Source organism: Rhinatrema bivittatum, chromosome 4, assembly GCF_901001135.1.
Source record: "Rhinatrema bivittatum chromosome 4, aRhiBiv1.1, whole genome shotgun sequence".
NCBI classification, from domain to species: Eukaryota; Metazoa; Chordata; class Amphibia; order Gymnophiona; family Rhinatrematidae; genus Rhinatrema; species Rhinatrema bivittatum.
The window spans coordinates 167,709,067-167,726,423 of NC_042618.1; the positions used below are offsets into that span (position 1 = coordinate 167,709,067).

At 42.3% G+C, this 17,357-nt stretch overlaps 1 protein-coding gene and 1 long non-coding RNA gene across 2 annotated transcripts; one reads left to right on the forward strand and one right to left on the reverse strand.

The window, feature by feature from the left end:
- Window positions 1-634: 634 nt before the first annotated feature.
- LOC115090277 lies at window positions 635-14,843 on the forward strand. The gene is made up of 2 exons (XR_003856359.1): window positions 635-723; window positions 14,217-14,843. It is a non-coding gene; the product is annotated as an uncharacterized LOC115090277 (long non-coding RNA).
- CBX4 (chromobox 4) lies at window positions 5,836-15,163 on the reverse strand. The gene is made up of 5 exons (XM_029599177.1): window positions 14,945-15,163; window positions 14,729-14,772; window positions 13,809-13,874; window positions 11,530-11,596; window positions 5,836-10,730 (listed from the first exon to the last, which is right to left on the reverse strand). Exons 1-5 carry the CDS (start codon window positions 15,011-15,013, stop codon window positions 9,381-9,383), a joined length of 1,596 nt encoding a protein of 531 aa, XP_029455037.1. The 5' UTR covers window positions 15,014-15,163; the 3' UTR covers window positions 5,836-9,380.
- Window positions 15,164-17,357: the final 2,194 nt, after the last annotated feature.

Below are 17,357 nucleotides of genomic sequence, written 5' to 3' on the forward strand. Positions count from 1 at the left end.
TACATCAAACCCCTGGCTGTGCAGTAGAAAAATGGCCCTACCAGACTGTACAGTGAAAGAGGTGGGCTTTCAAACCAATATCTTTGTGCCACTGCTGCTTACAGGTACTTGTAGGAAATGTGAGAAGATCCGACTCTTCCAAATAAACACCAATGACTAAATAAACATTTAGTGTCTTTGAAAAGGAAAGCTCGGTGTAACCCTGGCCTTTTGATGAAATTCTATCTGGGCACTAAGGAGGGATAAGATATATATAGTACCTTATCAGTGTTTTAAATTATGTTATCTTACATTTGGTAGTTCTTTGCCTTGAGCATTCCAGATTAAATTAATGCTAAAGATGGAAAACAGAGGAGAGAAGGCTGTGGGGCCCATATTATCTAAAGTAATAAAGGCAATGATTAATAATTATGAAGGGATACTTCCTGCGGAGGATCTGTAGTCTGCAAGGTACCAACCCTTATGGAAAACTGGCTAGTGGGGGAAGGGGAAAAAAAACCTTTTCTAATCGATTCTCATGAGCTATTTTAGTCTGGGAATGTGCTGTGCACCGCTCACAACTTAGAAACTCGCTGACACCCAATATGGCAATGGAAGGAAAGAGAGTCGGAATCTTTCACTGCTGTGCGCTAAGATCCCGACATTTCCTTCTTATCGTCAGAGGGACAAGCTTGAAGCTCTGTTTCTGCAGCATGCACCTGTGTACAAAACCTGCCATTAAAGGTTTGATCTGACGCTCATTGTTACATTTCCCCGCTTGAAAAATATCTCACAATCTGCCCACTAACATCACGCCTTTCTGTTCAAGCAATATTTCTCGCTCTCTCTCTCTCTCTCTCACACACACACACACACACACACAGACACTCGCACGCAGTCTAACACATCTGTTTATCCATTTGTCTATCGGTAACGTGCAATATATGCAACCTTGGTCACTACATGGGCCACTTGAGTTGCAAGCGCAGCTAGAACGTGCCCCATTCCCATGTTAATTTATTTCCAGCTTAAGATGTTAGCGTTTGTTTCGTGTTATTGTGCCCCGCTCTAAAATAACCTGAGGTAAAGAAACCACACCGAGGGTCTTAAAGAGCCAGATGTATCTGCTGAGTCTCAGGGTGCATATCAATGATCTGTTCCGATATGGTTACAGTATGGGAAATATTGAGAGGGACATACTGGGGAGACTGAGAGAGCCAGTTGGTCTTCGTCTGGTAACGGCTACTCTATTACTATGTCCGTCTATCCGTCTAATCGTCCTTTGGCTTTCTAGCTCTAGAAAGCTTTTATTTGTACTAACCCCTATTCATATACCGGTGCTTCATGTCTAATAATTATACAGTCACACTTACACACACATTTGACTTTCCTCGCATGTTTGCTATTCGCCCTCACTGGCATTTCTTATCTACCCTGGCAGCGACCAGTACATCTCCTTTCCAAGTAATATACCTGTCACCTTCCCTTTTATTGGCCATTGACTTCGTCACTTGTGAAGCTTGTTCCTCGTTAACTGCTTAGCACGGCAAAACCCTAACACAGTAGCTAAATTCCTTTTCGGGATTTGATTGTAAAACATTCTGATTTTGTTTCCCGACGGCTATTTTTACAGAGCTGTTTTATAAAACTTGATCCAAAACTATTAGTCCCCTGGACCCTGGCATGGAAGACTTTTTAGTTCTTTTAGGCACAAACGGAATGGGTGGATTTGCAGGGCCAGAACAAGGGGCTCGCTCTTTATATAAAGGTACTGTTTGTTGCTAAGTAGCAATATCCCCCATTTTTTATTTTTTTTTTTTTGCAGGAAGAATCATTATTTCAGTTTGCGGTTACTTTCGAAACCTCTGTTCTTTGCTCCTCTTTACAAGTCTAACTTGGTACATGGATCTCTTTTGTCCTAGATCACATTGGTGAATATTGCACATGGGGACGTTGTAGGTATCTCGTTAAGGCAAAAGGGTTAATAATACTGAGCTGCAGTCACCAGAAACGGATCTATGAGACTCAAAGATCCTAGCTTTCAGCCTCTTTATTTCCCAAAGATCTGATCTATATGGCATGCCCTCCTTTGGTTCTGTTTGAAATAAAGTCAGTGAAAGAAGTAAGAACTGGAGAATTACTCAGAATGAAAGAAAAAGGAGGAATGAATTGGTGAACCGGGTAGGAGCAGGTATAAAACTGCAACAATGAAACAAATCCACAGAAAGAGGGAACGAGGGAAAGAGGGGTGGCGGGTCCTCACGGCTGCAAGAGATCTCAATGAGAAAGCAGACGGGTGCCCAGACTTTCATATCTCTCATAACCTACAGGTACCGGGCAGAAAAAGGCAGACAGTTTACCATTAAATGGCATCTCTTTCAACGTCTTGATCGTAATAACCCCCCGCCCCATTTGATTTTTAAGTTTATTGAAATAGTAGAAACAGAGCCTGGCTCAGACGTGAGTTGAGCAAAGACATTTCTCCCGCTTTCTGTCTGCAAGGACGAAGAGAGAACAGCAGCCATTTTCTCGGCTGCAGCTGCCTTGCAGAGTGCTGCACAGGGCACTGCCGATGGCCCCCGGTGCTGGCATCGCTAAGGGGAGGCATGCACGTCTGCTGGGCACTGGCCACATGGCAGGAGGCTGCTGTACTGCAATGCACAGGGCGGATGCATTGCCTTGCCAGAGGAGGAGGGGGAGGGCTGAGGCGCATTCACTGCTCGCCTTCCTCCGCCATCTTGTACAGTGCTGGCTCTATTCCAAAGCAGAGATGGCGAAGACAAAGCGAGAGAAGAAAAGGAGGAAAAGAAGGAAAAGGGGAAGGAGAAAGAGAAGGGGGAACGGGGAGAGGACGAGGATGGGGTAAAAGACGAATGGGGAGAGGGATCATATATAACAAGGAACTAAGATAATTGAAAAGGAAATGTGAGAAGGCAAACAAGAATGCCAGAGGAAAGGAGAGGAGAGGACGGGTCTGGCCATTAAAAGGTGTTAACATGGAAAGATCCTTCTTCTATTTATCCACTTGCTTCAAGAATCAAAACAAGCCCCACAGTAGTTCGCTGCAGAACTAGACAACACCAGCAAAAAAAAAAACAAACCGCCCAAGGAAATATTGCATTGCACTGAATTACTTTCCTAGCAAGGTCTGCTCTACACTTTTCAAACTCCAGGAGTCACTGCAGGGAAGAGGGTGCAGAAGGACAATGTTTCTGAAAAGATGGGGGTGGAGAGCAGAGGATGTTACTTTAGCTCGGATTTTTAATTCATGGGACAAGTAATAAAGCAGTCATAAAACGCAAGACAAGCTCTCACTGCACCCCCTAAACATTCTTAATATTAATATGACAGTTACTTTAATTGCTTTGTCACCAGATTAATATGTATAGACAGCACACACGAAATGACGCACATAGAGACAGAAATCTTTATTTCGCTTTGATTTGTATCGGTTACTGGGCTTTATTTCTCTTTGGCAGAATATTAAGATTTGGGAGAGTGTAATGCACTTTCACCGGCGCTTAGAACCTGCAGTTGCATTCACAAGTATTGCTCAGGCGGAAAATACGGCATTGTACTCCGCACCTTCTCGGTCACATATGAAATGGAGAAAGCTGGGTCTGTTTGCTGTTCTCCCTTCCCAGGCAAAACTTCTGCTGCTCTGAAACTGCAGTTTGGGTTGTTAAACTGCAGGAGGTTGGCATGATGTAATGCCTTCCGCGGAAACAGCGCGTCTGAATATTCGTACAAGAGATTAAAGCAATCCCTAAAAAACCGGTCTCCATAAAACCATCCGGTTCTGTTTTCCACATGCACTACAACCTTCTCTGAACGATATGCTCACGAGCCACTGTGCACTGTGCCTCCCTGATCCGAAAGATAGGAGAGCCCCTGATGCAGTAATCCGAATGCTGACGTGTGTTACCAGCCCAGGGAAGACAGTGACAGCTTTCTGCACTGCCCTCCCTGGGCTGATAACCTTTTTATGCACATTCTGATTTAGTAGAAGTATGACACTTTTTAAGCATATTCCGCTGTAGTAGAAGTATGAAACTTATTAACTGGTATAAAGGCAGGCTGGCTCAGTTTCTCAGGGTTTATAAGTTTCCATATTCTTTTTTGACAAACGACTTAAGTATTTCTCGTGACCGATGATATTGTAAACATATGTTCCTACATTGACAATTTATCCCGCTGTTGACATAATTGTCAATCATTGCCTCCTAACTAGAATCGACTACTAATTATCCTTTGTATAGCGCTACTGGAGGTACTATGAAATGTGTTTCTCCCTCAAATAACCTTGAGAGTTCAGGTTTTATCTTTCGCAATACTTTAAAAGTATAGAAAAGCAGAAAACTTCAAATATAGTTTTGAACTTTCCCCATGGGAGGTGGGGAGGGGAAGGTCCTGCAGTGCTCTGTAGTTTAATCAATCTGATCTTTGTAGAGTGAGGGATATTGCCATTTAATATAACGAGAACCATTCGTCCCAGAAGTTATTGCCTAATACAAAATGATCACTGTACTCCGCAAATGGAAATGGCACCTGTTTTGTTTGAATTTTTCCAACCCTCGTGTTACTGCTAAAAATTCAAACTATCGTTTTAGGGACTTGATAATAGCCGGTTTTTTTCTCCCAAGGATGGGGGCTAGTAGTTAGATAAAGACATGAAAAGCATAAAGAAACCAATCTCTCCTGATGATTCTCAAATTGTACAGAATGCTAAATCCAGTGACATAGTAACTCACCTGACTCGGGGTAAAAAAACGGTACAGGGTCTCTTATATGAAGGACATACCAGTTTCATCATATTACAGAATTAAAGGTCAACAGTCTGTGACGAGCTTTCCAGAGGTATCCTCACTGAAGTCAGTGAAGAAACAGCCCAGATACACTGGATTTAGAAACCTAGAAACCTGACTGCAGAAAAAAAAAACCCATATGGCCTATCTCCGGTGCCCATCCTCAGTTATACATATAATGTGCAATAATATTTAAACCCAGTGTAACTGCGCTGTTTCTTCACTGACTCCATGAAGAGAGGATAACTCTTGAAAGCTGGCCACATACCTATTACGTTAGTCCAATAAAATGTTTTCATCTGCATCTAGTTTGTTGGCTCTTAATTCCACATCTCCAAGTGGACCAAGGACAACCACAACGTTTGCTCAGAATGTTAGATACCACATACAGCCGCATGGAGAAACAAATATGCAAACTCAGAGAGAAATAAACAGAGATAAACAGCCACCTCTGTTTTCTCTCCAATGCAAGAGCAATATCACCCCAAAAGAACTTAGGATCACCAACATACAACTGACTATGCAGCACTCTACGCACAGTCAGAAACTGAGAAATGAACCGATCCACACAAGAAGAAGAAGAAGAAGTTCATAAAACCTCAAAAAGAAGGAATTATGAAAAAAAAAAAAACATAGAGGAACAAAGCCAGAGTGTACAATTTACATCCAATATAACTGAGTTGTTCTTTTACTGAGCTTATGACGAGAGAATAACCCTGGAAAGCTTGTCACAGATATATTAAGCTAGTTTCACTCACCTACATTTTGTTTGTTGACCCTTAATTCCACATGTCCAAGTAGACTGGCAGGGCAACCACTCTTCATGCTTATCATAATCACAGAGGATGGGAAGATTTGGGGGGAGAAGGGGAAGAGATGCATAGTGGATGGTGAAGATTTGAGGGAGGGGATGTTGATCAGATATCAAAGGTAATAAATAAATTTTATAAACACACACATATTTATAGAAATAGAGAGGGGGGGGGGAGGGGAGAAAGAACTCCGAATCCCATGAAATGAGGCACTACAGACAAGAATATTATACAAATAGTCAGAGAAGACTTGTATTATTTTATACTGTAGATCTCTGTTCCTTACATACATGTTAAGACAAATATAATTTTTACATTTCAGAAAAAAAGATTATATTTTTTTACAATGACTAACTTAAGACAGAGTCATACCTGCCAGTGATCTGTACACGTGTAATTAGAAATATGACCGTATTTACAAGAAGGCTTATCTTATTATCACTGATGAAACTGGAAGGCGAAAGTTACATGTTTTGTTTACTAAACCAGTGGTCTCTTGAAAGTTGTTTGGATTTTTAAATGAAAATGAATTGATATGAAGAGTAAATAAACAATAGTTCACTGGCAGTAAGGGAGGCATAATGAACATGCAAGGATTTGGACCCTTTACCTCTGCTATTCATTTTACACATGCAGTACCGTTCGCTACCAAGCGAGTTCCATTAATCCGAAGCACAAGTCAGCAGATATTTTTGCCCAAGCACAGGTGAATACTAAGACTTTAGCTCTGAATTTCAGTGAGTTTTGAACTAGAGCACCAAGAACCCATGCGCTTACAGCATGAAACCTTCATCTCAGCAAAAGAAACCCCAGAATGTATCTTGAATTGCCCTATGCCTTGGTTTGAGTGCACTCCGTATGTGGTATATGCTTAAGATCCTCTCCCATTTCGTGTGTAGGAGAAACCCGTTCAAAATCTTCAAGCATGGTCTACCCACAACTTGACTTGAACTCCCCCCGATCATTTTAAAACTTTACTTGGATTATTTATTCACATCACAGGATTGCACTTCAACTTCTCTGTGTTTTTTTTTCTTGCTCATTCATCGCTTTACAGATTTTTTTCCAGGAAAGCAATAGCAAGACTTCTTTTTTTGTTTTTTTACTACCATAGAAGAGCCATCTGAACATAATGGTTATAGAACTCTTCCCACCCAAGACAATGTTCATGCATATCTGTGACATTGTCTGGGTGGCGTTGAAAAGTAGTTATTGAAAGTTAAGGCTCGGAAGAATGCAGATACGTCTGCATATAAATGTACGCCCAGATTTTATCTAAGTCTGGCACGTTTACATTGTCAGACTTAGTAATAAACTCAGTTTTGAGGGTGCCAGCTAGGTTGTTTGTAACCCATATGCTGTAAATTGTCTTTTCCCTCTTGGTAACATTTGGGACATTTTTACTTCTTTGCTTACATTAGCTCCCCTCCTCCAGTAAGTAAAAAGTTAAAATAACGCGGAAATATGTTTAGGGCTAGGCCCAATGTTGGCACACCAAACCAAAAACAAACAAAAAAAAAATAATAATAATAAAGTAAATGCGCTTGAAGTGGTTGTACAAAGTCTCGTTTTAATTCCGATTTTCTCAGCACAAACTTCACTGCGCACCTTGAAGTAGGCAGGAAGCCGCTTGCTCCGAGGTTTGAGCTATTTTAATCTTTTAAACCGAGACGCATCAGCCTCCGTGGTTTCCGGTATCGGGGGCTCAAACAACTACAGCGATTTTGCAAGAACCAAAACGTGTTCTCTCTCTTTTCTGTATTAATAAGAGAGCGGAAATCACTAGTTTAGCAACACTTCTGCTGGGGGCCTTCTGTTAGAACAAATAGACAGTACTTTTGCTGTAAAATGGCTCCAGCGCAAAGAGACACGCAAGGTCTCAGGCGTTTATCACAAATGTTTTGTCTTAGTCCTCTAAACAGGTGTCACCTACACAGTTCGTTTGTTGACCCTTAATTCTGTATTTCAAATATAATTCAGGAGTACATAGAGCACCTGCTTTTCTCTTTTCGGCTGCCTTGGAGATTGGCTGATTACCCTTCTTTTTTTGGGGGGGGGGGGAGGGGGAAGGATACCCCGTTTCCACCCCCCTCCCCACAGTGATTGCAAGTACCCGTGCTCTCTTTTAAATACTTTTATTTCAGGCAGGAGTTTTCTGAGTTAATGGATGTTGGATCGCTCCCTCTCCCTTATATGAATGCCTCTCACCAGAATGGCCCTAAAAGAGTCTGTTAAACCTCGGACTCATAATTAGGATTATCCTATAGATCACATCAAAAGAAAAGCCTGCCCGAGGTCACTATTTTTTCCAAAACCAGAAAGCCGCATTAGCTCTCAGGTCTAAATGTCTTCTTTCTCTACCACGTGCAAATCTAAATAGAAAATAATACATTTTCACTATAGTATATAATATTTTAACTGAAAGGCGTCCCGTCTGTATTTCAGATAAAGCGCTCTCAAAACGTTTCTTCTTTACTCTTGCAGTTTAGAAAGTAGCTCACATCAGCAAATGTATTGCAAAACACAAAGAATGCAAACCTTACAAAGGACTGAAACATTACAGATGAACCCCCCACCCACCACATATTTCAGGTACTCTTCTGAATCCTCCGACTGTGGCTCTGGGTTGATGATCCATGACAAAAGACGTACGACTTTGCATTTCAAATATTTAGAGTGTATTTACATAGTATTCACAAATGCACTCTGCCTTTTAATTGCTGTTGTCTAGGTTTAAAGTCTTTCTCAGAATAAGCATATGACAAACATCCGGCTGAGCGTCCACGGGTCAGTATTCTAAATATGATCACCCGCAGCCCCAACGCCATATTTACAAACAATCTACCCAAGTCAAATGCGTTGCAGTGTTCCGGAAAATATTCACATCCAAAACAGTTAACCGGAAGCTTATTGTTTTACAAATTTCTAGTAGCAGCATTTTCTATAATAGCTTGTTTTGCTTTATAATGTCGCACATAGAAGCTACACAGCCATGTGTGCTATTAAAAAAAAAAAAAAAAAAGCTGGAGACAGTGTAGCTCATGACATACAGCCTGGAATGGTATAGTCTTTCAATATTACGGTGAAATATGAAACAGTAGAATGTAGGATTAAGCGATGGAAGAGGATGGGAATTCTTACATCTAAGATTGTAAATAGCATTGTACAAATACCTACCAATACATATATACAGAGTGACCATGTTCGATCACAAAATACGTTTCAACACCACCATCTACACAAACGGGAGTAAGTTTTCACAGGACAAGTTAGCACTGTTAAATATAATACTATAAATCGTTTATTTACGTGCTTCTTTTCGGCACTGACAACAGCAGCCATTAAACACCCCAGTCCTAAGAAAAGCTAAAAGGAGAAGGCGATGACTTGCAATGAAGAATGGTAGGATGAAATCTGGCATTGAGAGCTGGTCCTCCCCTTATTCCACCAGCACAAGGAAAAAGGAGAGGTTAATAGCACCTCTCACCAAATCACATTGTAGGATTAATAGGATGTAGGCAATATGCGACACTGATTGTTCCTTTTAATGCATCCCCCTTGGATGGGGGGTATGCCTTGGGGAGGATGGACATAGATGCTTTTCTAGGAAGGTGCGTATTGGCTGTACAGTATTACATTATTGGATGAGGCCCTAAATCAAATGGAATATAGCTGGCCAGTATCAATATCTGAACTAAAGACTAATAATTTGCAAAGACCAGCCTTACATCCTAAATATGTTTAGCTTTCCTTAAAGTTAACCCCGCCCAACCCTGATACTCCCCTACACAGTTACATACTCTTTGAAAGTGACAGTGAGGCAGTTGGCTGTTACATCAGTAATAATTATATTCCCAAAGAATGGTTTGAATTCAGTCAACGGTTCTTCATCTATTTCAGTTTGGATTTGCACAGGCGGCTGCTGCTCCTCTATGATTTGAACATCAGGTTTCTCCAGTTCTCGGTCACTCTCTGCCCTTGATTTCACACATCGCAAATCTATGGGCTCATCTAGGTCTGAATCTAGCAAGATCACATCTGGCTGTTGGAGAGGTGTCTGATGGTTCACATGTTTCTCCATCGCCTGGTTCGGTATACTGCTGGGAGCACTAATACTCCTCGAGGTGAGCATTTTTTTGCAGGACTCTATTTCAGTATGAGTTTCAGACAGAAATCGTTTTCTAGGATTGCACAAGTTCAGCCCCGTTTCCTTGGGTTTTGGGTCCTGACTTGGTAATGACCATGATGTTAATTCTGGTTTGGTGGTCAACGGCAAGGGTTGCTCATGAAAAGCCTCATTAGTCGAATAAGTTCGCCTAAGGCCTGCTACATGGAAAGAACCTTTGGCTCCTTCATCGCCTCTTACTGTCTTGTGTTTTATGCCATCTATCCTTATTTTCTCATCAGATGCTTTCTTCCAAGGATCAATATGCTTTTCCCCTTTGTCTTTAGTCCTATCCACAGATGTACTTTCTGTAGGTTTGCTCTGTGTTCCCTGGCTTGGTTTCTCCTGGTCATCCTCCGAAGACTTAATTTTAACAGATTGCATGCCATTCTCCATGTACTTGCTCATCACTATAACAATTCTTCCATTCTTATTTTTATTTTTTACGATTTTCATTCTACCGCCAATTCCATTGGTAGTAATCCCATCTTTTGAAGGACTGGGCATTCCATTAGCAACTATAGCCTTTTCATTCCCATTCACAGGGCTGCTAGGAAGTTTATTCATGTCTACAGAAAGATTATTCATTTGACCAAGGTAATTTTTGGTCTGGCTATGAGTCCATTTACTCTGATGATTGATCAACTGACTTTTAGGATGGTCCATAGAGACCTGGCTTGGAGAATCCTTGCTTGTTTGATATTGAAGCTCATACATTTTGGGATCAGGTTGGTAGTGATGATGCTTCTTGCTGTTCAGTTGATAGTAATATTTCCTTTTGCTATTTGAATGATGCTTCACAGAATTGTCTTTGCCATTGGGCTGGTACTGATGGTGCTTTTTACTGTTGAGTTGGTATTGATGAGACTGGCTTTTGTTGGAAGCGTTCAGTTCAATCTTTGGTCTGTTGTCCAGGGTTGAGTCCTGAAGACCAGTAAGGATGTTGGAGCGACGTGCAAATGATGGAAGCTATAATAATACAAGAAGTATAGAATTAGCATTAGGTTATAGCTCAAAAAGTTACACAAAGTCTATTTCAATAAACAATGTTTCTTTACACATCACTCAATATATCCAAGTACATACTGTAAAACAGACTAGCATTTACAACAAAAGGGTGTATAATAAGATATAAGATTCATTACAACCAATAAAATTATCCTTCAGTAAGCCTTTGTAGCACAGGTGTATAGAGAAAAGATCACTAGCATAAAGGCAAGTTGAAGCAGATAAAGATAAACAGTTTACAATGAAAATATTACCAGAAATAAACCCTATCTTATTCCACTAATTTTGTCAAACTTTAGAAAAATATGTCAATATCCATGCCTTCAAATGTTTCTGTTTCAAGGTTTGGTAACAGATACACAAACTTCTGATGTGTTCCCATATATGTTAATTCATGATAGATAGCTTATTCCAGAGGTAAGCACCGATTTATTGTATGGAGTCATTTATTTGGGGCGGTCCAAGCTTGCAGTTGGTTGTTATATAATGAGAGGGGTGTTGCCCGGCTAATGACGTCATACTGCTCAGCCAAAGAAAGTTGTGCAATATATCCGCCATAACCCATTCCCTCCTTTGTGTGTGTAGCAACAATATTGTTGGAGTCTATGCAAATGTAGAGAATAGAAAAATGACTATAGCCAGTAGTAAACAGGATCCATTTATCCCACCACCTGCATTTTAAGCAAGCTGAAAAACGTATGATCCGTTTCTTCTTTTTTTTTTTTTTTTTTTTTTACACTTTGTGGTTTATTGACTTTACCTGAACGAGTAGGTGTTTGGGTTTAGGTCCTCGTTTGCGGTATCCCATTAACTGTTCTTGCCGTTCCCTAGAGAAAGTACAAAAATCAATGACAAATGTAATTAGGAGCCAACCATTCTCCCCCTACAGCATAACGCAGCGCTAAAAGGTCTTTAAACAATCCTTAAAACGCCTTATCACCACATATTCATGTCCATATAGTTATACGGATGCTCAAACAATTAAGCCACTCTGCATGAATTATGGGTTTTATCTTTTATTAAGCATGCGAAACACTATTTAGTGCTGTGTAGTTTTATACGGAAAGATACTCAGTGCAATATTTGTCCAAAAAAAGACAAGCAAATAGATTTACCACAGTTGGAGTTCTGCTAATTGATCTGCTCTTAGTTATTAAAAAAAATATTGATGAAATTATTAGCTGGCATGAATTGAAGAGCCCAAAATTATTTCTACACATTCTGAATGACAGAGTTAACCTGACACATCAGCTTTGTTGTTTGTTTGTTTTTTTCCGGGGGGGGGGGGGGGATCCACCGGAAAGCGTTTAATTGATTGAAAGATTACTGTAGAACAGCTGCTGCTTGCAGTTGAAACACTGGCTTATGCAACGTTTGGCAACCCAGTCATCATCGCATACCAAAAGCTAAGCAGAAGGAAAAAGTCCTAAAGACACGCGGCTGTCCTGGTAGTCCTCGTGTCTCTGGCAAAGCCACTATAAATGCAAAAATCCAATCAATGCCAAATGAGGTTGTATTTATTTGCAAGTCTCCATCACATCAGCAGAGCAAGAGGCTAACGATCTCATTAGAATTCTGAGAGAGTCCTGCCAGCAGTCACAACACATTTGGCATTAAGGACCTAAAAGAAGGGACGGCTCATTTTGTTTACTTAAGAAAAAAAAATAAGCTAATTGGGGAGTCGTTCTTACATACTGGCAAAAAAATAAAATAAAGGCTGTTTTTTTTAATGATCCATCTCAGAAGCAGCTCTAGCGTTCCTTTCTTTTTCCCTAGAAGTCACTCTTCTGAAGTTTTATGGAGCAGAGAGTGTTGTACAACCTTGAAAAGACAACCTATGAAGCAAACACCAAACATGCTATAAATAAGATTTCTACAGGTGAATTCTACTGCCCTGATGGAAGTCTAAGTATGTGCCATTTCAGCTTTTAATAGGAGCTGAATTATAAAACACACCCGAACAGGTGCGCCCATTCCAGCTCAAAGTGAAATGCTATGCAACCGCGGGTTTAAGGTTTCCTTCCATGATCTCCTCTAAGACCTAGGCAGCTCTATTACCAAAATGGTGTTAATGTTTCTATTACTTTTTCAATCCATTCATATTTAAGAAGTTGACCAATTTCTTCCGTTTCTGCCTGTTTGGCACAGAAGACTACTAAATAGCAAGAGGAATACAGAGAAGAAAACAAAAGTTGAGTATGATTATCGCGGGAATTTATGAGGGGCAATAAAAAAAAGATAGTCTTTTTCTTCGTACAAGAACTGCAGGTGGAAAATAAAAACAGTGCTGTGCATGACATATCTGCAGGATATAAGGAAAATAGGTGGACTACTAAAACTGTAAAACATTTCGGAGGGGGCGGCTACGGGTAGGAGTTAAAGTAGGCGCCAAAAGACTACAAAGAAATCGGCACAAGACAGTTTTACTTGGATTGTTGCCAACTGGAAAGGACAAACTTCCCCGAGCATTCATTCCCCTTTTGCTATGAAACCCCCTCGCACACGTCTCAGAAAGAGATTTCAGTTCAATCTATGTTAAAAGGGATGCTTAGTGGGTTTAAAGGGAAGTTAAATTACTTGGATTTAATGTTAGAATAGGCCAGCAAAAGTTCTTGTGAAAATGTCTTCCTCCCGAACCTGAGAAGCAGACGGCGATTATCCCGTCTGCAAGGCTCAGCTCCGCCACAGGATTGCAGGTCACGCTCGCCAACTTGATTTGGTCATTAACAGGTTAAGTGACGTTCGGTGACGCACACAGAAGTGCAGAATAACAAATCTCCAGGGTTTAGCTCCGCTGGGAAGAGGAGAGGCGGCAGCAGCAGCAGCAGCCAGAGTGCCCGGGCAGGGCAGCAGCAGTAGCCCGCGTGTCCATCCTGTCACACTAAGATAGCCCGTGCTGGAGGCTCTCTGCCAGCCCTGCCCCATCGGGCCAGGGCAGCTTTAGTATCAAACAGAAAAAACAGGGAAGAAGTGGCAGTGCGCCCCGCCCCGCCCTCCCGCACACACACACACACTGTCAGCATAGCTGCCAGCACTCACCTGTTTTGAAAGGCGATCAGCAGCCGGGGATCGAGGATATTCTCCTCCGGTTCCCACGTGTTATATCTGTACAGTAGAAAGGAAACGGGAGGTATTCAGCAATAACCAAAGCGCCTTCCCTCCAAGCCACAGAACCTCCCCCCCCCCCCCCCCCCCCCCCCCCCCCCCCCGGAAACGAATCACCATGTACAGAGCAGCTTTTCATCAGCAAGCGACCAAGTGCAATCTTCCATAAATCCAAGTTGCAATGTGGTCTCCCCTCCCCCATCGCTCACTTAATTCACAGCCCGTTCGGAGTAAGTTAGAGCAGAAATGAGGCGGCCATGGACTCATTTAATGAGCGTTTATTACCGAGGAATTCCTGGCATGTCAACATGCATCGAAAAGTAATTTTTTTTTTCTTCCTAGGGATTTCCAGCATTGGCGCACAGCGAGATCAACAACCAGAAAGCGACCGTGTGGTTTTCAGTATTAACCCGTCTTCTATCAGAGAGACCCGAACTCTCGTCTTTAAATAGCCCCAAATCTAAGCAGCAAAACCTGCAAAGAGCGCGCAAGAACATTTGCTTTACTTAGAAGAACAAGCAGCCAAATGCCATTTTTTTTTCAACCTTCCCTTCGTTTTCCTCGGCTCGCAAGCACAACTGAACGTATCTGCAATTTAACGTTAGTTATGTTTAATCTCCGCATCGCCAAGCCTTTCTGGAGGGAACAGAAAAAGAAGCCATTTTATCCTGCACATCAGTGCCTCTCCCTCTCCCTGTCCACCAGGGTTTGCTGCCCATTTCGTTTCCTTTTTATACATAAATTAGTGCTGGCATTTTGCTGGCGAGTAAAGCCGTCGCCACGTTCCCCCTCGATTTTGCACCAGGAATGTGCTCGGCCCTGCACCCGGGTGGCGATCGCTGGTGGGCACTTACTTGGGCGACCATCCTCTCCATTTCACCAGGTATTCCACTTTGCCCTGCAGCCAAGGAGAAAAAAAAAAAAAAAAAGACAACCGAGTCAGCAGGAGGAACCCCCCGGGCCCCAGTCGCCTCCCCGGCATCCCTCTGCCCGCATCCCCCCTCCCCCCCCCCGGGTGGCGGCTTGCTAAGCGCGGCTCCCTCTTCTGCAGGCAGCGGCTGCTGGTGTACCTTGCGGATCCGCTTCTTCTCAATGCTTTCCACCGCGAAGACGTGCTCTCCGGAGGCCGGCAGCTCCATACTGGCTCCGGAGCTCCAGGATCTCGCGGCTCAGGCTTTGCGCTGCGTGTCCCCCCCCCCAGTGCCGCCGACCTGCCGCAGCTCCCTCGCGCTCTCCCTCTCCGACAGCGGGACAGACACTGGACTCCGACCCCGGCGGCAGCGCAACTCATGCAAATCCTGCTGCCCTGACGTCACCGGGAGGCGGTTCTTTGTGTCAATCAGCGGCCAGAACGGGCGAGGATTGGTTCCAGGACCTCGACCTGAAAGAAAATGGGACGGAGGAGGGGGCATCTGGAAGAAGGGGAGAGGTGTGTGTGTGTGTGTGTGTGTGTGTGTGTTTGGGGGGGGGGGGGGGACGGGACGACATGGAAAGGGGGAAATAAAAGACAAGGAAGGAAGAAAGATTAGTGAGGGATTGAGGAGAACGGATGGAAAAGGGGAAGGAGAAAATAAAAAAGGGGGTGCTGAAGGAAGAACGGGGAGCACTATGAAGACGCAGAAAGGAAAGAGCAACAGGAACTAAAGGACAGAAAAAAAAAAAACCACAGGCTGAGAAAGGGGACGGGGCACAAGTTCCTTGCAGTAGTTGAAGCTTATACGAGAAACAGGGAAAGGAAGGAGAGGGGAAGAGGGGGAAGAGCTGCAAAACTAGGAAATGAAAGGTTAGAAAAAGAAGAAGGAATAATTGAGGGAAAGGAAGGGTGAATTATAGGATAACAGAGAGAGAGGGAGATGGAGAAAATAGACGGATGAGAGAATACATGAAAACAAAGAAGGGTGAAAGAAAACAGGGATATGATAGAAAAACAGAAAATAAGGACCAAATTTATAGAAAGAGAGAGAGAGAGAAGGCGGGAAAGATGAAGGTGTAGGTTGTTACTAATATAGGGAGTGGACAAGAATTCGAGGGAAGAAGAATTAAAATAACAGTAAAGAAAGACAGACATGCCAAAAGGGAGGGAGGGAGTTATTAAACGGGAAAAGACAGAGGCTGTCGGTGTGTTCCTGTCTATGCGTCCACGCACGTTTGGGTGTATTTGTGTCTGTGTGTAAGAGTGTGTTGCGTGTGTAATGTGTGTGACTTGTTACTGTGTGCAGAAAGAGGAGCACATAAACTATTAACAGACACTCCCGCCTCATCGCATACAGAAAAAAAAATCTGTTTAATTTAATTGTGACCCTCTAGAGACTTGAAAATTTCTCCTGGAGATTTCACTTTGATTTCCACGTGAATCTCCTTAGGTAACCTTCAGTTATCCCATAATAAACTAGATGGATTTGGAGGAGAGGGACTGCATATTCTCCAGACTGGACAATGAAAACATACATAGACGGCTAGGCTGGCGCCCATCTCGCTTTACGAGTCCACAGATCAATACGCCAGTATCTGACTCCTCCGAGAAGGGACAGAGGATGCCCACCTCTGAGCCCATGCGCGGAAGGGTGAGAACACGCCACAAACCTGAAGCAGTGACTGAGGGAGAGGCTGTCTCGGTGCACACAGTGCTAGGCGTACGTCAGACTCTGCTTCTAGAAAGGTGGGGGGTATTATCCCAGAAGCCTGGGGTTTTTACTTTAATAATTCTGTCACGAAAAGACATAAAACCAAAAGAAGCCAAAAGGTACAGTATGGCAGGAAAGTCACAATGCGACATAATTTACCTTCAGTAAAAGAAGAAAGCGGGCAGTATAAAACAACCAGCACCACGTTTGTAATGTTTATTATTATTATTATTATTATTATTATTATTATTATTATTATTATTATTTGTCCGAGAATAGGAAAAATCGGCGAAACTACGAAAGGACATTAGAAAGAAATACCTGGGGAAACCGTGAAAACAAGAAAATGCTTGTAAGGCAGGAGGGGGCTCGAATTGTCTCTTAAAATATTTGTCCTCAATGAGTCTTCTTATCTGTATTCTGACCGAAAAATAAAAACAAAAAACAACTATGCAGAAGAAGAAACACAGTTAACACTAACAGTAGTCCAACAAATGGCCAAAGCCCATTTTAAAGGCTCAGATAACAGTGGGACTCAGTGCTGGGTGACACATGCTTGGGGGATGTACCTGGAATTCACTATGCGTCATTAGAGTTCCAGGAAACCACAGTTTAATTGTGATGAATCCATGAAATACCCAAAATTGTTTTGGTTTCAATAATAAACTCTTTTAGAGCTAGATTTACTCATCTCTTTATAGACATAGAATGAAAAAAAAAAGCATTAGTAAATCAGACCCTTAAAATATAGACAAATTCTGTTAAATGCTCTTTTAAAAAAGAACAGGAGAATAACTTAGGCAATAAAGTGAGCCAGCCATTAAGAAGGAAAGAAGGGATGAAAGAAAGAAAGAAAGAA

Excerpts from the sequence above, each read along its gene's own strand:
- CBX4 (XM_029599177.1), bottom strand. The coding sequence starts at position 15,013 with ATGGAGCTGCCGGCCTCCGGAGAGCACGTCTTCGCGGTGGAAAGCATT. Across the intron at positions 11,597-13,808 it reads CTGATCGCCTTTCAAAACAG|GGAACGGCAAGAACAGTTAA; the intron begins GTGAGTGCTGGC and ends TACTTTCTCTAG. Across the intron at positions 10,731-11,529 it reads CCAAACACCTACTCGTTCAG|CTTCCATCATTTGCACGTCG; the intron begins GTAAAGTCAATA and ends GTATTATTATAG.